Raw genomic sequence first — 21,573 nt, forward strand, 5'->3', positions numbered from 1 at the left:
TCTTCCTCCCGCGCCTGGGGGAGAATGGCGTCCTCGAGTCCCACGGAGACTTCCTCCAGCCATGCCGGGATAGGTAGGGCGCTAGTGGCCCCGGGTCTCCGTCTCCCTGCCTGAATGGCTGGTTCTCGTCCTCAGCGGGGGAGAGCCCTCCTGTCGTGACACCTGCCCCAGAGTTGTTGCCTAAGCCGCTTCGCTGCCTAGGGCGGGGGTGGTTGGAACGGGCGGCAGCGAGCCGCTCATCGTTCTTCTGTTACTCCGCAGGCCTTCCCCCTCGGAGTGGGGTTGTTCGTTCCTGCGGAGGGGAACCTGAGTTCCGTTTGTGATGGCACTTCGAATGCCAGTGTTTTTTGTTCATTGTGGCCGTCGGGGCCTGAACATGTACGTAATTTCGGCACGGAGCCGTGTTTTTTCCTCATTTTCGAGCACTAAGTCTCGCCTGTTGATTATCTGAACCGCTTTACCAAGCATGAGTCGCCCCGTGTCAAGGTGACGAGTGAGGTATCCGTATCCCGGAGGCGTAGGAATCCCTCGGCCCGATCGACCTTGTTGTCTGGGGCTCCTCTAGCTTAGTTAAAGAGACCCCTCGGCCGCCCTTCGATGGGCCGAGGCCAGGGGTAGCGATATCAGTATGAACAGAGGCGGAGTCGGCTCGAGAATGGAACCTGGTTGGCCGGAGCCCAGTCGTGTTGTCCGCCGGTGGAGCCGACGCCAAAGTCGATCAGCCGAGGCCTCGGGTCGGGCCGGCGCCCTTGGAAGCCGGTTGGCCGAGGCCCCAGGGGTAACCGGCCGAGCCGCCTGCTCGGGTCGGATTCCCGGAGGAGTCCTTGGACCGCGTCGCCGTCCGAGGCTGGGTCGGACTTTGCTGAAGACGTCGTCGATGCCGAGGGTGCTATGGCTCCCTTCGGCGCGAAGACCCGAGCCTGCAGGATCAGATCGTCTTGTAGCGTGTGCCTTCTGCGGCCGCCGAGGCCGGAAAAAACACACCCTCGCCGCGCTTGCGAAGCTGCGTCTTTTTTTCTCTTGTTTCGAGCATCTGGACTCTGTCGGTAACAGGGATGTTTGTGTGAGCGAGAGTTGCTTCTCGCGGAAGGGACGAGTGAGGTATCCGTATCCCAGAGGCGTGGGAATCCCTCGGCTCGGTCGGCCTTGCCGTTTACGCGTACTTTCACCCGTTCATGAGGCCCTGTTCCCGACTTAGTCGAGAAAGCTTGAAAGACTGCTTCGGCAGGAGAGCTTCCGAACGTGAAGACTTGTTCAGTCCACGGAGTCGCTTTATCCGAGCGCGAGTTACTTATCGCAGAAGGTGATGAGTGAGGTATCCGTATCCCGGAGGCGTAGGAGTCCCTCGGCTCAGTCAGCCTTGGCTGCTTACGTGTACTCCGTCGTTTCCAGGATCCGCTTTCCGAAGTAGTCAAGAAGCACGAAAGAAATCCTGCTAGAAAGAGATCCTTTTTCGAGGAAAAAGTTCGACGCAGAGGGGGTCTCCCCCCTTTTAGCCCCCGAGGGAGGGTCGGGCTTTGCCGAGGCTAGGCCGACCCTTCCTTGACGACTAAACTTTGCGTAGGTGCGAGGTATATGAACAACTTGAAAACATCTTAAGGGTAGAAGCGACGTAGCTGTTTGATGTTCCAAGCGTTGCCATAGATCTCGCCTTGATTGTTGGCCAGCTTGTATGTTCCGGGCTTCAGAACTTTGGCGATGACGAATGGCCCTTCCCAGGGGGGCGTGAGCTTGTGCCTCCCTCGGGCGTCTTGCCGCAGCCGAAGCACCAGATCGCCCACCTGGAGGTCTCGGGACCGGACCCCTCGGGCGTGGTAGCGTCGCAGGGACTGCTGGTACCGCGCCGAGTGCAGTAAGGCCCTGTCCCGAGCCTCCTCCAGCTGGTCCAGCGATTCCTCTCGGCTAGCTTGGTTGCTTTGATCGGTGTAGGCCCTCGTCCTCGGGGAGCCGTATTCCAGGTCAGTGGGCAAGATGGCTTCAGCCCCGTAGACCAGGAAAAACGGCGTGAAGCCTGTGGCGCGACTCGGCGTCGTCCTTAGGCTCCAGACCACCGAGGGGAGTTCCTTCATCCATCGCTTGCCGAACTTGTTGAGGTCGTTGTAGATCCGAGGCTTGAGCCCTTGTAGAATCATGCCGTTGGCACGCTCTACTTGCCCATTCGACATGGGATGTGTCACGGCGGCCCAGTCCACCCGGATATGGTGATCCTCGCAAAAATCCAAGAATTTTTTGCCGGTGAACTGGGTGCCGTTGTCGGTGATGATGGAGTTCGGGACCCCGAAGCGATGGATGATGTTGGTGAAGAACGCCACCGCCTGCTCGGACCTGATGCTGTTCAGAGGTCGGACCTCGATCCACTTGGAGAATTTGTCGATGGCGACCAGCAGGTGCGTGTAGCCCCCGGGCGCCTTCTGCAAGGGACCGACGAGGTCCAGACCCCATACAGCGAAGGGCCAGGTGATGGGTATTGTCTGCAGAGCCTGAGCAGGCAGGTGGGTCCGCTTCGCATAGAATTGGCACCCTTCGCAGGTGCGGACAATTCTAGTGGCGTCAGCCACCGCCGTTGGCCAGTAGAAGCCTTGTCGGAAAGCATTCCCGACAAGGGCTCGGGGCGCTGCGTGGTGGCCGCAAGCCCCCGAGTGTATTTCTTGCAGCAATTCCCGACCTTCGGCGATGGAGATGCATCGCTGGAGGATGCCCGAGGGGCTGCGATGGTAGAGCTCCTCTTCATCGCCCAGCAAGACGAATGACTTGGCGCGTCGCGCTACCCGCCGAGCCTCGACTTGGCCGAGGGGTAGCTCTCCTCGACGGAGATATTGCAGGTACGGGGCCTGCCAATCCCGATCTGGCGTGGCCCCGCTCTGCTCTTCCTCGACGTCCAGTGCCTCGCCCTCGGGGGCCGAGGGTACCTCGGGCTGTGCCGAGGGTACCTCGGGCTGTGCCGAGGGTGCCTCGGGCTGAGCCGAGGGTACCTCGGGCTCGGGCGCGTCGTCGATCTTGACGGAGGGTTGATGCAGATCCCGGGAGAAGACGTCCGGGGGGACCGTAGTTCGCCCCGAGGCTATTTTAGCCAGCTCGTCTGCAGTTTCGTTGTAGCGCCGAGCGATGTGGTTGAGCTCGAGCCCGAAGAACTTGTCTTCCAGGCGCCGAACCTCGTCGCAGTAGGCCTCTATCTTCGGGTCGCGGCAGTGGGAGTTCTTCATGACTTGGTCGATGACGAGCTGCGAATCACCGCGGGCGTCGAGGCGTCTGACCCCTAGCTCGATGGCGATCCGCAACCCGTTGACCAGAGCTTCGTACTCGGCCACATTGTTGGACGCCGGGAAATGGAGGCGCAGCACGTAGCGCAAGTGCCTTCCGAGGGGCGAGATGAAGAGCAGGCCCGCGCCGGCTCCTGTCTTCATCAGCGACCCGTCGAAAAACATGGTCCAGAGCTCCGGTTGGATCGGAGCCGTCGGCAACTGGGTGTCGACCCATTCGGCCACGAAGTCCGCCAACACCTGGGACTTGATGGCCTTCCGAGGGGCGAACGAGATCGTTTCGCCCATGATTTCCACCGCCCACTTTGTGATCCTGCCCGAGGCCTCTCGGCACTGGATGATCTCCCCCAGGGGGAAGGATGACACCACAGTTACCGGATGAGACTCGAAGTAGTGTCGCAGCTTCCGCCTTGTCAGGATCACAGCATACAGCAGCTTTTGAACTTGTGGGTAGCGGATCTTGGTCTCGGACAGCACTTCGCTGACGAAGTAGACCGGCCTCTGAATGGGCAATGCATGCCCTTCCTCTTGCCTCTCGACTACAATCACGGCGCTAACCACCTGAGTGGTCGCGGCGACGTAGACCAAGAGGGCTTCTCCATCCGCCGGGGGCACCAAGACAGGCGCCTTTGTAAGGAGCGCCTTCAGGTTGCCGAGGCTTCCTCGGCCTCAGGGGTCCAAGCGAAACACTCGGCCTTCCTTAAGAGGCGGTACAAGGGCAGACCTCTTTCGCCGAGGCGTGAGATGAAGCGGCTCAGGGCCGCGAGGCATCCCATGACTCTCTGTACACCTTTTAAGTCCTTGATGGGTCCCATGCTGGTGATGGCCGCGATCTTCTCCGGGTTGGCTTCAATGCCTTGCTCGGAGACGATGAACCCTAGGAGCATGCCTCGGGGCACCCTGAAGACACACTTCTCAGGATTGAGCTTGACTCCTTTCGCCTTGAGACATCGGAATGTCACTTCAAGGTCGGAGAGGAGGTCGGAAGCCTTCCTTGTCTTGACTATGATGTCATCGACGTAGGCCTCGACTGTGCGACCGATGTGTTCGCCGAACACATGGTTCATGCACCGCTGGTACGTCGCGCCCGCATTCCTCAAACCGAACGGCATGGTGACATAGCAGTACATGCCGAACGGCGTGATGAAAGAAGTCGCGAGCTGGTCGGACTCTTTCATCCGGATCTGGTGATACCCTGAGTAGGCATCGAGGAAGGACAGGGTTTCGCACCCAGCGGTGGAATCCACGATTTGGTCGATGCGAGGCAGAGGGTAGGGAACCTTCGGACATGCTTTGTTGAGACCACTGTAGTCTACACACATCCACCATTTCCCCCCTTTCTTCCTCACAAGCACAGGGTTGGCAAGCCATTCGGGATGGAATACCTCTTTGATGAGCCCTGCTGCCATTAGCTTGTGGATCTCTTCGCCCATCACTCTGCGCTTTTCCTCGTCGAATCGGCGCAGAGGCTGCCTGACGGGTCGGGCTCCGGCCCGAATATCCAGCGAGTGCTCGGCGACATCCCTCGGTATGCCGGGCATGTCCGAGGGACTCCACGCAAAGACGTCGGCGTTTGCGCGGAGAAAGTCGACGAGCACTGCTTCCTATTTGGGGTCGAGCCCGGAACCGATCCGGACCTGCTTGGAGGTGTCGCCGCTGGGGTCGAGAGGGACGGCCTTAACCGTCTCCGCTGGCTCGAAGTTCCCGGCATGGCGCTTCACGTCTGGCACCTCCTTGGAGAGGTTCTCCAAGTCGGCGATGAGGGCCTCGGACTCGGCGAGGGCCTCGGCGTACTCCACGCACTCCACGTCGCATTCGAACGCGTGTTTGTACGTGGGGCCGACGGTGATGACCCCGTTGGGGCCCGGCATCTTGAGCTTCAGGTAGGTGTAATTGGGGACGGCCATGAACTTCGCGTAGCATGGCCTCCCTAGTACGGCGTGGTAGGTTCCTCGGAACCCGACCACCTCGAACGTCAGGGTCTCCCTTCGGAAGTTGGAGGGCGTCCCGAAGCAGACGGGGAGGTCGAGTCGCCCGAGGGGCTGGACGCGCTTCCCAGGGATGATCCCGTGGAAGGGCGCAGCGCCTGCTCGGACGGAGGACAGATCGACGCGCAGGAGCTTGAGGGTCTCGGCGTAGATGATGTTGAGGCAGCTGCCCCCATCCATCAGGACCTTGGTGAGCCTGACATTGCCGACAACGGGGTCGACGACGAGCGGGTATTTCCCCGGGCTCGGCACATGGTCGGGGTGGTCGGCCTGGTCGAAGGTGATGGGCTTGTCGGACCAGTCTAGGTAGACTGGCGCCGCCACCTTCACCGAGCAGACCTCCCGGCGCTCTTGCTTGCGGTGCCGAGCCGAGGCATTCGCCGCATGCCCTCCATAGATCATGAAGCAGTCACGGACCTCGGGGAACTCTCCTGCTTGGTGATCTTCGTTCTTGTCGTCGTCGTGGGCCCTGCCACCCTCGGCGGGTGGCCCGGCCCTGTGGAAGTGACGCCGAAGCATAACGCACTCCTCGAGGGTGTGCTTGATGGGCCCCTGATGGTAGGGGCACGGCTCCTTGAGCATCTTGTCGAAGAGGTTCGCACCTCCGGGGGGCTTCCGAGGGTTCTTGTACTCAGCGGCGGCGACAAGGTCCGCGTCAGCGGCGTCGCGTTTCGATTGCGACTTCTTCTTGCCTTTCTTCTTGGCGCCGCGCGGAGCAGACGCCTCGGGAGCCTCTTCCGATGGGCGGCCCTGGGGCTGCTTGTCCTTTCGGAAGATAGCCTCAACCGCCTCCTGGCCAGAGGCGAACTTGGTGGCGATGTCCATCAGCTCGCTCGCCCTGGTGGGGGTCTTGCGACCCAGCTTGCTCACCAGGTCGCGGCATGTGGTGCCGGCGAGGAACGCGCCGATGACATCCGAGTCGGTGATGTTGGGCAGCTCGGTGCGCTGCTTCGAGAATCGCCGAATGTAGTCCCGGAGCGACTCCCCCGGCAGTTGCCGGCAGCTTCGAAGGTCCCAGGAATTCCCGGGGCGCACGTATGTGCCCTGGAAATTGCCAGCGAAGGCTTGGACCAAGTCGTCCCAGTTGGAGATCTGCCCCGGAGGCAGGTGCTCCAACCAGGCGCGAGCAGTGTCGGAGAGGAACAGGGGGAGGTTACGGATGATGAGGTTGTCGTCGTCCGTGCCACCCAGTTGGCAGGCAAGGCGGTAGTCCGCGAGCCACAGTTCCGGTCTCGTTTCCCCCGAGTACTTTGTGATAGTAGTCGGGGGTCAGAACCGGGTCGGGAATGGAGCCCGTCGGATGGCCCGACCGAAGGCCTGCGGACCGGGTGGTTCGGGCGAGGGACTCCGATCCTCCCCGCTGTCGTAGCGCCCCCACGCCTGGGGTGGTAGCCTCGGCGCACCCTTTCGTCGAGGTGGGCCCGACGGTCGCGCCGATGGTGCTCGTTGCCGAGGTGGCCCGGGGCCGCAGGCGCGGTGTTGCGCGTGCGCCCGGTGTAGACCGAGACTTCCTGCATGAATCGGGAAGTCGCGGCATGAGGTTCCGAGGGATATCCTTGCCTTCGGGAGGCAGTGCTCTCGGCCCGTCGGGCCGCAGCGCCTTCCAGGAGATTCTTGAGCTCTCCCTGGATTCGCCGACCCTCGGTGGTTGATGGCTCCGGCATCACGCGGAGGAGCATCGCTGCGGCTGCCAGGTTCTGACCAACCCCGCTGGATGCGGGCGGCGGCCTGACCCTGACATCGTTGGCGACGCGGTGCTGGAGACCTTGGGACAGGTGACGTATTTCTCCGGCCAGGGGTTGGCCCGCCCATACCTGCCCGACGTCCCGACGGACCGGCTCAAGCGCTCCTGTTCCCTCGTTGAGCCTGGCCTGCGCTTCGCGGACTTGCTCGAGTTGTGGGTCGTAACCCCCCGCCGGAGCGGGGACCACAACTAGCTCCCGTGGGATGTCGGCGCGAGGCACCGGCCTAGGAAGATCACCGTCCTCCGGCATGCCGAGATGGTTGCCTTCGGAGGGATCCCCTAGCTCGATGTGGAAACATTCGCGGCTTGGGCCGTAGCTCTCGTTGCCAAGGCTGCGGCTTCCGTCGGAACAGTCAGATAGGCAGTATTCACATGCGGTCATGAAGTCCCGCATGGCACTGGGGTTGCCAAGTCCGGAGAAATCCCAACAGATGCTGGGATCGTCATCTTCCTCGGACCCAGAGGGCCCGTAGGTTGAGACGTCCGTCAGCCGGTCCCAAGGCGACCGCATACGAAACCCCAGTGGGGTTGCACTCGCCTCAATGAGAGCGCCCGCCAAAACGAGGTCGTTTGGCGGGTTGAGGCCGAGTCGAAATGACGCAAGATGGGAGTTAGTCGGTACCTTTTGGTCGACGAGGAGCGACGTAGTCACATCGGGGACTGGTTGCACCGTCGTCTCAGGTACAAGGGCGACGTCCTGCAGGCTTTCCGCGAGCGCGCCGGCGTCGTCTTCTTGTTCGGGGTCAGCGTGTCGCGGGGGGACGGCGCTTGCCTCCGTCTTGAACGCGAGGTCGACGTCCGGCGTGCCTTCCGTCGGGGCGTCGGGGGCGTCGATTCGCTCGACGGCCAACGAAGCGCGGCCTCCCGCCTGGCCTTGATGGCCCCGCCTCCTCCTCCGTTGGCGGGGGAGAGGACGGTGCGAGCCCGAATGTTGCTCTTCCACCACGCGGGGAAGATGTCGTCGATTCCGCCGCCGGCGGGCGGGTTGTCGGCCGCCATTGTCGTCGTCGCGCGGCGGTGGAAGAAGTATCATGTCGTAGCTGCCGTCGAAGGACATGAACTCAAGAGTCCCGAAACGAAGCACCGTCCCGGGCCGGAGATGTTGCTGGAGACTGCCCATCTGGAGCTTGACGGGGAGCTGTTCGTCAGCACGCAGCAGGCCCCTACCTGGCGCGCCAACTGTCGGCGTTTCGAGACAGGGGGGTCCCTAAGCCGACGAGTGAGTGTGCTGCGTGCCCCAGCCCAGATGGGTCGAGCGCGTGGGCGAGCACGAAGGGGGGAGAGGCGAGGTGGCCGGAGTCGAGCGTGAGAGAGGTGGAAGTCCCGCGGCCTTCGTGTTCGTCCCGCGCCCAGGTCAGGTGCGCTTGCAGTAGGGGGGTTACAAGCGTCCACGTGGGTGAGGGAAGCGAGCGGCCCCAAGAGAGCACCTGTCCTGTCCTCGGTCCCGCGCGGCCAACCTTCTCTAAGAAGGCCCTGGTCCTCCCTTTTATAGTCGTAAGGAGAGGATCCAGGTGTACAATGGGTGGTGTAGCAGAGTGCTACGTGTCTAGCGGAGAGAGAGCTAGTGCCCTAGGTACATGCCAATGTGGCAGCCGGAGAGATCTTGGCACCTTGCTGGCGTGATGTCGTGGCTGTCGGAGGTGCGACGGAGCCTGGCGGAGGGACAGCTGTTGGAGCGGTCAAGTCCCTGCTGACGTCGTCCTGCTTCCGTAAGAGAGCTGGGGGCCGCCGTCGTCACAGAGCTGGTGGAGCGCCATCATTGCCCATCCGGCGGAGCTGGCCGGATGGGATGCCGGTCTTGTTCTCCGTGACCCGAGTCGATTCGGGGTAGGATGATGATGGCGCCCCCTGTTGACGTGGCGGGTCTGTGCCCTAGGCAGGGTGACGTGGGGGCTCCTCCGAAGCCGAGGTTGAGTCTGTCTTCTGTTGCCGAGGCCGAGCCCGAGCCATGGGGTCGGGCGAGGCAGAAGTCGTTCGGCCGAGGCCAGGGCGGAGTCCGAGCCCTGGGGTCGGGCGAGGCAGAGTTTCGTCGTCTTCCAGGTCTTAGCCAGAGTCCGAGCCCTAGGGTCGGGCGGAGCGGAGTTCGCCGTCTTCCGCGTCTTAGCCCGAGTCCGAGCCCTGGGGTCGGGCGGAGCGGAGTTCGCCGTCTTCCGGGTCTTAGCCCGAGTCCGAGCCCTGGGGTCGGGCGGAGCGGAGTTCGCCGTCTTCCGGGTCTTAGCCCGAGTCCGAGCCCTGGGGTCGGGCGGAGCGGAGTTCGCCATCTTCCGGGTCTTAGCCCGAGTCCGAGCCCTGGGGTCGGGCGGAGCGGAGTTCGCCGTGGCGCCTTTGGCAAGGCCTGACTGCCTGTCAGACTCACTCTGTCGAGTGGCATCGCAGTCGGAGTGGCGTAGGCGGCGCTGTCCTTCTGTCAGACTGGTCAGAGGAGCGGTGGAGTGACGGCGGTCACTTCGGCTCTGCCGGGGGGGGGCGCGTGTTAGGATAAAGGTGTCAGGCCACCTTTGCGTTAAATGCCCCTGCAATTTGGTCAGTCGGTGCGGCGATTTAGTCAAGGTTGCTTCTGAGCGAAGCCAAGGCCTCGGGCGAGCCGGTGACGTGTCCGCCGTAAAAAGGGGGGCCTCGGGCGAGACGGAAGTCTCTCGAGGTCGGCTGCCCTCGGCCGAGGCTAGGCTCGGGTGAAGCGTGATCGAGTCACTCGTGTGGACTGATCCCTGACTTAATCGTACCCATCAGGCCTTTGCAGCTTTATGCTGATGGGGGTTACCAGCTGAGAATTAGGCGTCTTGAGGGTACCCCTAATTATGGTCCCCGACAATTGTCTATTAGGCATTTAGCGGCAACAACAATTATCTTCCAAAGACAAGCAAAAACAAACAACCACCCAAAACAGAAGAATGATAGCATTAGGCTGTAGCTTGCAGAGCAAACAACCAGCATTGGCCCTCCAGTCGCAATTTATTACACCCTCTCCGCAACAACAAAAAAAACACAGCGTACACATTAAATGTCTGAAAAGAACTATATGTTTGGTATTATATGGCTAGCAAGCAGATGCAGTTCAGCACCATGAGCTAACAAGTAACAGAGTGGCAACTGAAAAAACAGGAAGAAGACACAGACCTGTTCAGTGTAAGGCAAATACTTCCCATCAAATGTGACCACCACACGATCTTTTCCGTCGGCCCCTTCAACCTTGTCAACTGAACAATAGAAGTCTATGGCTGACATGCTGCAATAAGAAGCAATGGTAATATGTAACACCATTTTAGCAAATATGATTCAATTTTTTTTAGAAAAATATTCAATGGAGCTTCATGGACAGGATTTCCAGTTTTCCACACTAATATACTTGCAAACTAGACATATTCAAGTGTGTGGTTACAGAGGCTTCGTCAGGCTCAGGCTTAAATAAAGCTGCACAAAATTTTCAAAAGCATTCCAGGTCCTAATAAGTGTCTACAAGTACAAAAGGCAAAAAGGCGTCCAACCCAGCACGGCAGATAAAACAAACAGGTATCTCACGCATTGGGCCAACCCTCCACATGTACCGCCTACCAGCCCAAATGTAGTACACATGAAAAAAAGGGAAAAGCTAACAACAAAACCACCCCCAGCACACAAAAGCACAAAACCCAGTGCAGTACAAAGGCAACAAAAAAGCCCAGTGCAGTACACAACCCCCCAGTCGCCAGCCCTCCAGCCAGCCACAAGCAGCCCCAACACAAAACCACAAAACCCCAGCCGCCAGCCCTCCACCCCAGTCGCCAGCCCTCTCCAGAAAAAAAAGAACAGAACGTTCAATGTCTATGAGGATTCAAAGAACATGATGATGACAGAGGAAGATGAAAGAGGCAAAGAAATTGAAAAGGTATACTCATCTGTGCCCCCCATCTCATTTTGATTGATGCTTCTCTGTTCAAAAAAGTTGAGGCCCCCTGGATTTTTGCAGAAGAAAAAAAATTCCCATGCTCAAAATAAACAACACAGCATCTCTGCCCACTCTTTCACCCCAACCAAAAAAGTCAGAGCTCCCATGGCTTTCCGTGCCACGAGATGCTTTCTGGTTTAAAACACCATCGCTGATACGTACTTGCCGGCGTTAGCAAGCTGGTTCATGTCATGGCCTTCTTCCAATTACCTTCTTAGACACTAGCATGCAGCAGTAGACCATTTTAGTTAGTATGATGAGCAGATAGATCTGCTAGATTCGTTCAATGTCAGTCTACCTGCATTGCTCGCCAGTAGTATAGCAGGAAAGAGAGCATGTATGCCAGGTCTTGAATTGGGAGCTGCTGGTACAGCTTCCATGCGCGTGAGTTCTGAAAGTTTCAGCCATGAAGTAGCACCCCCGTGAACTCGAGGTGTCTTAGCAGTGGGATCTGCAAAACAAGACATTTTGAGCCGCAACGTAATATGTACAATGGCTAGCTCTCCATGCATGCCTAGTGTACGGCTGAGCACAGTTTACCTGGCTGGTTAGCCGGTCAGCCATGAAGAAAATCCGCCATCAGAACCTGCAAGACAAGGCATCCTGGTAGATCAGATCAAATGATCTAATTCAAACAGACTTGACAGACAGACAGATATCTCACCCACTCCTAGTTTGTATTACTTGACAAACATCCCATGCTCGGATTTTTCTTAAACACCCCATGTAAAAAACACCTGCAACAAAAAAACATGATAATTAGAAGATATCATAATAGATTTCTCACCCACTCCTAGTTTGTATTACTTATTCAAAATTGGATTAACATATGCAAAAAAATATTTGTATTACCTCTTCGATTGGATAGAAGACTAACACACTATCCATTAGTTTTTGCCCCCCTCCCTCCCCTGATGATCTACCGCAAAACACAAAAAAAGGCTACACATGAACTTCCCTCTGCCCTCCGCCTCCAAGAACTCTATCTGCATGATCTGAACATCCTCTGACTAAGCTGAAAACGACCAGAGCAAAAACACAAGTACAAGGCAAAAAAATCTGCTGGCCGATCTGCCTGTGACAAAACCTGCTGGCCGATCTGATGTTGCCATTGGTGCTGCGGATGAGGGTAGAACTCTGGTGCCTGACTGGTTACCTGAGATACCTCAACTACTGTAGGTGGCTGAGTTTTCCGAGTGTGTGTCTGTAGAGATTGACCAGCAGCTTCGAACATTTGGGCCTGTCTGTGCTCCAGATGGCTTTGGCCTCGCATACAGTACAGAGCAGTTTGGTTTGAGCGCTGCTGGTCTTGGACTGGTACCAGTTGCTGTAGAATAAGGCCACTGCAACTTTGGAATTGCAGAGGAGGTGACTGAACAACATTTACTTGGTGCAATGGCACAAGGGCAACCTCATTTTCCCTATTCATGAAAACTGATGGAGCAGTACCTTCACTCTTTTGTGCAGAATCCTCATGTACTATCTGAAGTTTGGTCAGTTCTTTCTGAGTTTCAGCAAGCTCCTGCTTTTCCTGAACAGCCTGCACAGATTTCTGAACCTGTCCATGAATCTAGTTACGGAAAATTTTGAAACCAAACATAAAGCGTTCAGAGTTAATGGCGATGATACTTCACAGCAGACAGTAGTGCTAGTGCCTAGTGCATCATGATATACCTCTTTCACTTGCTTTTCAACGCACCGGAAGTTCAGATTTGCTTCGTTATGATAATCCATCACGTCACTTCGTAATTCTCCAATGGACCTTTCCAGTATATAGCAGTATAACTCCAACTGTGACAACCTACCGCTGATAACGTCCAGTGAATTCAACAGGTTATCTGCTTGTTTCTTCATGCAGCTTTCTATAGCGTGTGTTACGATTTCTTTAGAGATCTTCTCTTGCTCATGGAAATTAACAAATGACATCAACAGCCTGTTCTCCTGGAAATCCTGATTCATTGGGATAACAGACATATTAGACCACATAGGATGAACATAACAATTCAGCATATAAGATGAACAATCTCTCTTGTGTCTAGTTACAGAGAACAGAAACACAACAACTTCATAAAGTCATTGTAATATTAGACCACATAGGATGAGCAAAACATAACAAAAAATAAGTAAGCATACATGGAACAAAACTAAAACAAATCATAAAGTCAAAAATCACGATAGACATTACAATGATGCGAACCAAAATCAAAGGAGCAGGGGAAGTGATGCCTAGTACTTCATCATCTCTTCAGCTTTCTCCCTTTCCTCGTCACTTGATTCCTTAAGAACCTAGAAAAACAAACTAAAACAAAATCATACATGGAAAAAAAGCATAGTACCATACAATACTATACATTACAACATAATACATAAAAAAATACAAAAAACATGAAAGTAAGCAACACCAAAACATCAAGAGCAAAAGAAAACAAAAAACATGGAAAAATCTAACAATAAATTACATCACAATAACATGGTAGCCGCATAATAGAAAACAAAAAACTACAAAGAAACATCTTATAACACAAAAAAAATGACAAAACAGAAAACACAAGACAAAACAGACAAACTAAAACAAAATCATACATGGAAAAAAAGCATAGTACCATACAATACTTTACATTACAACATAATACATAAAAAAAATACAAAAAACATGAAAGTAAGCAACACCAAAACATCAAGAGCAAAAGAAAACAAAAAACATGAAAAAATCTAACAAAAAATTACATCACAATAACATGGTAGCCGCATAATAGAAAACAAAAAACTACAAAGAAACATCTTATAACACAAAAAAAATGACAAAACAGAAAACACAAGACAAAACATAAAACAACAACAACATGGAAAAATCTTGCCTGCAATTAGAAAATATGATAAGGTCTACAATTATTTGAATTTTGACAGTTTCAGAGCAGAGAAAAAAGATGATTCGTAAGGCAGATAAGGTCTGAAAATGAAACAACTACCACAGTATGTAGAATTCTGGTCCAGTACAAGCCCACTGCAAACATAGCATGAAATTACTAAGTGTAGCAAGGATGAGGCCTGACCTCAGATAGTACACAGAAGACAAATCAACTAATTAGGGCAGCAACAGATGTAGGCTGAAGATATATAACTCGCTAGCAACTAGAATTGAATTTCTTCATTCACATGCCAATGTATGTGGCAAAGTGCAGAGAGATTTGCATACCCCCCTTATATGAGCTTCATCTACCTGAAAAGAAACTTTTCAGAAGTTGATGTGCTGGTAAGAAGTGGGGAAATGAGAAGGAAATTTCATGCAAATACAATAGCACAAAACAAAGACCAAGGTGGTGGAGGTACATGTAGATGTCTGGCATAGACTGGAACATAATAAATTCAGGAAAAAAATGCATCAGCCTGCTTGTTGTGGAGCATAGAGGAGCATATAACCACTATGTGTAGTTCACCAGAGAGGAGAGATGGGTGTTCCCACGGGCTAAGACACACCAATCAAGAGTTTCTTTCGAAAAGAATCGCTTGCACCGAAGGAGATATGCCCGACAGATCACTTTTTCCATGTCTCGGATGAACGCTTCAAGCTCCCAAATTCACTGCTGCTACAATCTAGTAAACGGTTTGAGTCAGAAAGCACATAATAAGCAAAAGGAACTAAAAGGCACTAATAAAAACTTGACAACATTTATAGCTACAGAGCATATCAAATTGTTGCAAAATGAATTAACCTTAGGCTCTTAGCATGCCCAAATATAGCAGAATAAAAAATGTAGACCCAGTGCCGGAGGCTCCCAACTCATATGGGTCTGGGAAAGGAATAAACTGAGGCAATTCTTCAACCGCAAAATGCTTTCACACTGTACTAGGTCTGCCCTTCTCAAATATACTAGAATACATAAAAGTAAAAGATACTATTGGAATTTATAATAAAAGTCTGGCTACCCTTTCTCGTGAATAAATAGTAAATTTGGTCTGGCCACGCATTGGTAACTAGTCTACTGCCAACATGGTGACATTCTAAATCACCGTGCCCTTGGGAAAACCAACACAGCTGCATTTGCAGCTAAATTCAAGATGAGCTAGAGTATCATCAATGTAGAGCATGAGCACCACACAAAACAGAGGTACACCCAGGCTGCTATTCTACGAGTTGCAATGCTAATTACATGAAAATCATTATATACTCCAAAAAAAATAGACAATTGTCTATTAGGCATTTAGCGGCAACAACAATTATCTTCCAAAGACAAGCAAAAACAAACAACCACCCAAAACAGGAGAATGATAGCATTAGGCTGTAGCTTGCAGAGCAAACAACCAGCATTGGCCCTCCAGTCGCAATTTATTACACCCTCTCCGCAACAACAAAAAAAAACACAGCGTACACATTAAATGTCTGAAAAGAACTATATGTTTGGTATTATATGGCTAGCAAGCAGATGCAGTTCAGCACCATGAGCTAACAAGTAACAGAGTGGCAACTGAAAAAACAGGAAGAAGACACAGACCTGTTCAGTGTAAGGCAAATACTTCCCATCAAATGTGACCACCACACGATCTTTTCCGTCGGCCCCTTCAACCTTGTCAACTGAACAATAGAAGTCTATGGCTGACATGCTGCAATAAGAAGCAATGGTAATATGTAACACCATTTTAGCAAATACGATTCAATTTTTTTTAGAAAAATATTCAATGGAGCTTCATGGACAGGATTTCCAGTTTTCCACACTAATATACTTGCAAACTAGACATATTCAAGTGTGTGGTTACAGAGGCTTCGTCAGGCTTAGGCTTAAATAAAGCTGCACAAAATTTTCAAAAGCATTCCAGGTCCTAATAAGTGTCTACAAGTACAAAAGGCAAAAAGGCGTCCAACCCAGCACGGCAGATAAAACAAACAGGTATCTCACGCATTGGGCCAACCCTCCACATGTACCGCCTACCAGCCCAAATGTAGTACACATGAAAAAAAGGGAAAAGCTAACAACAAAACCACCCCCAGCACACAAAAGCACAAAACCCAGTGCAGTACAAAGGCAACAAAAAAGCCCAGTGCAGTACACAACCCCCAGTCGCCAGCCCTCCAGCCAGCCACAAGGAGCCCCAACACAAAACCACAAAACCCCAGCCGCCAGCCCTCCACCCCAGCCGCCAGCCCTCTCCAGAAAAAAAGAACAGAACGTTCAATGTCTATGAGGATTCAAAGTACATGATGATGACAGAGGAAGATGAAAGAGGCAAAGAAATTGAAAAGGTATACTCATCTGTGCCCCCCATCTCATTTTGATTGATGCTTCTTTGTTCAAAAAAGTTGAGGCCCCCTGGATTTTTGCAGAAGAAAAAAATTCCCATGCTCAAAATAAACAACACAGCATCTCTGCCCACTCTTTCACCCCAACCAAAAAAGTCAGAGCTCCCATGGCTTTCCGTGCCACGAGATGCTTTCTGGTTTAAAACACCATCGCTGATACGTACTTGCCGGCGTTAGCAAGCTGGTTCATGTCATGGCCTTCTTCCAATTACCTTCTTAGACACTAGCATGCAGCAGTAGACCATTTTAGTTAGTATGATGAGCAGATAGATCTGCTAGATTCGTTCAATGTCAGTCTACCTGCATTGCTCGCCAGTAGTATAGCAGGAAAGAGAGCATGTATGCCAGGTCTTGAATTGGGAGCTGCTGGTACAGCTTCCATGCGCGTGAGTTCTGAAAGTTTCAGCCATGAAGTAGCACCCCCGTGAACTCGAGGTGTCTTAGCAGTGGGATCTGCAAAACAAGACATTTTGAGCCGCAACGTAATATGTACAATGGCTAGCTCTCCATGCATGCCTAGTGTACGGCTGAGCACAGTTTACCTGGCTGGTTAGCCGGTCAGCCATGAAGAAAATCCGCCATCAGAACCTGCAAGACAAGGCATCCTGGTAGATCAGATCAAATGATCTAATTCAAACAGACTTGACAGACAGACAGATATCTCACCCACTCCTAGTTTGTATTACTTGACAAACATCCCATGCTCGGATTTTTCTTAAACACCCCATGTAAAAAACACCTGCAACAAAAAAACATGATAATTAGAAGATATCATAATAGATTTCTCACCCACTCCTAGTTTGTATTACTTATTCAAAATTGGATTAACATATGCAAAAAAATATTTTTATTACCTCTTCGATTGGATAGAAGACTAACACACTATCCATTAGTTTTTGCCCCCCTCCCTCCCCTGATGATCTACCGCAAAACACAAAAAAAGGCTACACATGAACTTCCTTCTGCCCTCCGCCTCCAAGAACTCTATCTACATGATCTGAACATCCTCTGACTAAGCTGAAAACGACTAGAGCAAAAACACAAGTACAAGGCAAAAAAAATCCACAACACAAAAAAACAACCAAGATTGAAAAAAAAACTGGGCATAAATTTTCTTTCCCTTTTCACAGATTCATGTTGATGGTACTAACAAGTTTGTCACTGAAGACAACATATTCTCAGAAGATGAAATTACCAATTTTTAGCATCATATATTGGAGATAATTGGAAGTACTCAGGTAAAAAGTATATGAGAATTTCCGTAATTACAGTTGAATAAGATGAAAAAATTCTATCCACATGTTTTGAAGACTAAAAAACTTTTTGTGATTTTTTATGAATGTGCAAAAAACAGATGGCTGGAAGCCGTTTTACTCAAAATGGATCAAGCAGTACTCAGATATACGCACAAATGACGCTGCCATATGTTTCAAACCAGGTAATAAAATGCAAAAAAAACATGAACAACACCTACTAAATTATATATGGGAATTCAATTGATCCTTGATGATTATGCAGGGTGGATACATGGATCTGATGATGGAACAGATACGTAACTCGCAAGGAGAATCAGTGAGTGAACTAGGCAATGAAATGCAAAGTGCCCTATGCACACAAAATGAAACCATGAACAAAAACCTACTAGTGGCCCCATGTGAGACATACACACAAATGATTCTTGAGGAGGACTCAATGCTTGCAAATGCAGACATATCCAAGGTAAAGTGTGGGGGTGTGTGGGAAAAAATAATAGTAATATACATTTCATAACATAAACAATGATGTTAACAAATGATGTTTATAGCGTCAATAGGATGTGTTAACAGTATATGTTTAAAACCAGGTAATAAAATGCAAAAAAAACATGAACAACACCTACTAAATTATATATGGGAATTTAATTGATCCTTGATGATTATGCAGGTTGGATACATGGATCTGATGATGGAACAAATATATAACTCGCAAGGAGAATCAGTGAGTGAAGTAGGCAATGAAATGCAAAGTGGCCTATGCACACAAAATGAAACAATGAACAACAACCTACTAGGAGAACCATGTGAGACATACACACAGATGATTCTTGAGGAGGACTCCCTGCTTGCAAGTGCAGACATATCCAAGGTAAGTGTGGGGGTATGTGGGAAAAATAATATTAATATACATTTCATAACATAAATAAAAATTAGAAAACTAACGAAAAAACTGATTTTTTTGTAGGAGATATTTGGGGAATGCAATGAAGCTGATACATCTAAATATGGGGAAGCAGTATACCACAGGGATCTCTTTGAGATAATGCATGTACAACAACTAACTGAATGTGCGCAAAATGATGATGGAAAAGAAACTAAAACATCGAGTGCTAGTGCAAACTTTGATGATGCAGATGCTGAAACAACAAATGCAGGAGATGAAGAGTTAACAGAGGATCAGATTGATGCCTTCATTATGAGTGAGCAGATAGCTACAACAGAAGGGAACAATGCATCAATAGACAGCAAATACACACCTCAAGTTGGGATGGAATTTAAGACCAGGGGAGATGCAGAGCACTTCTTATTCTTCTATGGTTTTTTGGCTGGTTTTAAACCAGCAATCACCCACAGTTTCAGGACTTCCAACAAAAAAAGAAGCAATGAAGTAACAAAAGTGGAGTTGAAATGTAACAAACATGGCAAAACAAAAAAGACAAACCAGCAGGAACAAGATATTTGCATAGAAAAAAAGCGCTGCGAGAAAGGCCCAAAAAGGAATACAAATGTCCAAGTTAAAACAGATTGCAGAGTATTCATGGTTATAAAGGAACATGGACAAAAATGGGTGATCGATAAGTTAGACTTGGAACATAATCATGAGCTCAGACCAGCAGACAGCAACAACATGTTTAGTGGGCATAAGTACATGACAGATATGGAAAAAGGAATTATAAGAACATTGAACCACAACAACATACCTACACGGAAGATGATAGCTATATTGTCTTATCTGAGAGGAGGTATGACAGCACTGCCGTACAAAAAAAAAGATGTTAGCAACTACAGAACTAAAATAAACAAGGAAGTAACAGGGAATGATATGACACAAGCACTGCAGTTTTTTCAGGAAAAACAGAAGGAAGATCCAAATTTCTTCTACAGAATTGTCATTGATGAAGATAAAAAGGTGAAGCACATGTTTTGGGCAGATGGGACATCTTTGAAATACTACGAGATGTATGGAGATTGCATCAGTTTCGACACCACGTACATGACTAACAAGTACAACCTGCCATTTGCGCCATTTGTGGGTGTTACAGGGCATGCACATACATGCTTGTTCGCATGTGCATTCATTTCTGATGAAACAATAGAAACATTCAAGTGGATATTCAAAACATTCCTTGAGGCCATGGGAGGCAAACATCCCCGCACAATAATAACAGATCAAGATATGGCAATGAGACCTGCGATCAAAGAGGTCTTCCCTAAAACAGTGCATAGGAATTGCTTCTTCCACATAAAAAGCAAATGCTACCAGAAAAATGGAAATTGCTTTGCAAGAAATATAGGAATGCCAGAGGACTTTGAGGACATAGTTAACTATTCACTAACTGTATCTGAATTTGAGAGGGACTGGAAGCAAATGGTTGAGGACTACCATCTAGAAAACAACAAGTATTTCAGCAAAATGTGGGAAACAAGAGCCAGGTTCATACCGGTATATTTCAAAAATGACTTCTTCCCATTCTTGCAAAGCACAGGTAGAAGCGAGGGAACAAACTCAAGGTTTAAAGACAATGTGACTTCGACTTATAGTGTGATCAGCTTCTTGCGTGAGTACCAAAGGATTGTGGAGCAAGTGAATGTGTCGGAGGAGTATGAGGATAATGAAAGCAATCGTAAACGTCCAAAAGAACTAATGTTTGGATATACAATAGAGAGGCAAGCACAAGAAGTCTACAATAGAAACATATTCAAGAAATTCCAGTTCCAGTTGCAATCAACACCAAGGCTAAGTTACAGCAGAACATCTAATCTGCATACTTTCGAGGTGTATCCAAAATCAAACCAAGAAGAAAAGCCACATAAATTAAGGAGGTACCTTGTTATGGCTAACCTAACATATGGAATGGAAGAGTTCACTTGTGTATGTGGCAAGTTTGACAAGGATGGCATTTTATGCTCCCATATACTTAAAGTGATCATTGAAGAAGGGCTCACGAAAATCCCAGAGCAATACATACTGAACAGGTGGAAGAAAAAACAGAAACAAATAGATGGACCACTGTTGCGTGCATCAATGCCAACCCACCCAGTGCTAAGACACAACCTATTGAGCCGGAAAGTAGCATTACTCACATCAGCAGCAGCAAAAACAGAGAAAACTATGGAGTTTATATGTGAAGAATTAGACAAACTACAAGAAAAGGTTTGCCAAATGCTATCATCTGAAGAAGATGTAATAGCAGGACCTTCGACAGGACGAGAGAAGGAAGACAATGCTGCAAAACATACAGGACCAGTAGTTGAAAATCTGCATAACCCTGAAGCAGTTAAACAGAAAGGAAGGCCAAAAAAACCTACAAGGTTAAAGCCACTAGTGGAGGAAATCCACATCAAGATGAAGAAGGCAGAGCAAAAGAAAAACAAGAAAACAAGCAATGCAGCAGCAAGTATGTCTATCTAAAAAAACCTGCTTTTGGTTTTTTTTATAATTGCATTGACTTAAAATCTATAATTTGTGTTTATAGGCCCACAAGGAAAGGAGAAGAAGAAGATGAAAAGAACAGCACCTTGAAGAATTGCTGCTCCCCCCTCCTAACAGAACCACCAACACTCACACTGAAAAAAGATGCAGAAAAAATAGAGAGAAAAATGAAGAACACTTAGTGGAGAAAGGGGAAGGGATGGACTGTGCAATTATGATATATTCATATAGTTGGTGCAAACAGGAAAAAAAGTTTGTTTTTCTTTCAGTTGAGTCATGTAATCGCTTGCAAAAACAAAGTGTTGAAAAACAGATCATGCTTGCCTGATTAGATCCATCGCATCAGCCCATACATGTACCGCATAGCTAGCTTATCTGGTATTGGGTCGTGCTCCATTGGCTAGGCCCACCAACAATGATTTACACACTTTATACCGCAAAAACATTATTTAGCTGCCACAGATTCCAATCTACTTGAGTTTATGGAAATGATAAAGAAGTTCCTATTATCTAAGTAGAGCCGTAGAGGACAAGATGATAAAAGAAGTTCCTATTATCACAATTTTTTTTTGTTTTACCAAAAGTTCAATATGTGTTTTCTCTTCAAGAAACATGAGCAAAAAATTGCAGAAAAAATGGAGAAAAGAAATGAAGAAAATTTTAGGGGGGTG

General features: G+C 50.0%; 2 protein-coding genes across 4 annotated transcripts; one reads left to right on the forward strand and one right to left on the reverse strand.

Annotated features, from left to right (window-relative positions):
• Positions 1 to 11,884: 11,884 nt before the first annotated feature.
• LOC109943462 (uncharacterized) lies at positions 11,885 to 13,613 on the reverse strand. Its single transcript, XM_020546526.3, has 2 exons — positions 12,592 to 13,613; positions 11,885 to 12,475 (listed from the first exon to the last, which is right to left on the reverse strand). Exons 1-2 carry the CDS (start codon positions 12,925 to 12,927, stop codon positions 11,900 to 11,902), a joined length of 912 nt encoding a protein of 303 aa, XP_020402115.1. The 5' UTR covers positions 12,928 to 13,613; the 3' UTR covers positions 11,885 to 11,899.
• A 238-nt stretch (positions 13,614 to 13,851) lies between these two features.
• Positions 13,852 to 21,233, forward strand: LOC103640555 (protein FAR1-RELATED SEQUENCE 5-like). 3 transcript variants are annotated; one of them, XM_008663576.4, is made up of 7 exons: positions 13,865 to 16,156; positions 17,344 to 17,451; positions 17,568 to 17,651; positions 17,732 to 17,932; positions 18,137 to 18,337; positions 18,434 to 20,867; positions 20,946 to 21,233. In XM_008663576.4, exons 3-7 carry the CDS (start codon positions 17,568 to 17,570, stop codon positions 20,990 to 20,992), a joined length of 2,967 nt encoding a protein of 988 aa, XP_008661798.1. In that variant the 5' UTR covers positions 13,865 to 16,156; positions 17,344 to 17,451; the 3' UTR covers positions 20,993 to 21,233. The 3 variants fall into 3 exon arrangements, with proteins under 3 accessions (XP_008661794.2, XP_008661806.1, XP_008661798.1); XM_008663584.4 differs by lacking the exon at positions 18,137 to 18,337 and having other exon boundaries at positions 13,854 to 16,156; XM_008663572.4 differs by lacking the exons at positions 17,344 to 17,451; positions 17,568 to 17,651; positions 17,732 to 17,932 and having other exon boundaries at positions 13,852 to 16,156.
• The last annotated feature ends 340 nt before the right edge of the window (positions 21,234 to 21,573 follow it).

The sequence above is a fragment of the Zea mays genome, chromosome 1 (assembly GCF_902167145.1).
Source record: "Zea mays cultivar B73 chromosome 1, Zm-B73-REFERENCE-NAM-5.0, whole genome shotgun sequence".
Taxonomy (NCBI): Eukaryota; Viridiplantae; Streptophyta; class Magnoliopsida; order Poales; family Poaceae; genus Zea; species Zea mays.

Excerpts from the sequence above, each read along its gene's own strand:
- LOC109943462 (XM_020546526.3), bottom strand. The coding sequence starts at position 12,927 with ATGCTGAATTGTTATGTTCATCCTATGTGGTCTAATATGTCTGTTATC. Across the intron at positions 12,476-12,591 it reads TTGAAAAGCAAGTGAAAGAG|GTTCAGAAATCTGTGCAGGC; the intron begins GTATATCATGAT and ends ATTCATGGACAG.
- LOC103640555 (XM_008663576.4), top strand. The coding sequence starts at position 17,568 with ATGGCTGGAAGCCGTTTTACTCAAAATGGATCAAGCAGTACTCAGATA. Across the intron at positions 17,652-17,731 it reads TGCCATATGTTTCAAACCAG|GGTGGATACATGGATCTGAT; the intron begins GTAATAAAATGC and ends ATGATTATGCAG. Across the intron at positions 18,338-18,433 it reads CAAGTGCAGACATATCCAAG|GAGATATTTGGGGAATGCAA; the intron begins GTAAGTGTGGGG and ends ATTTTTTTGTAG.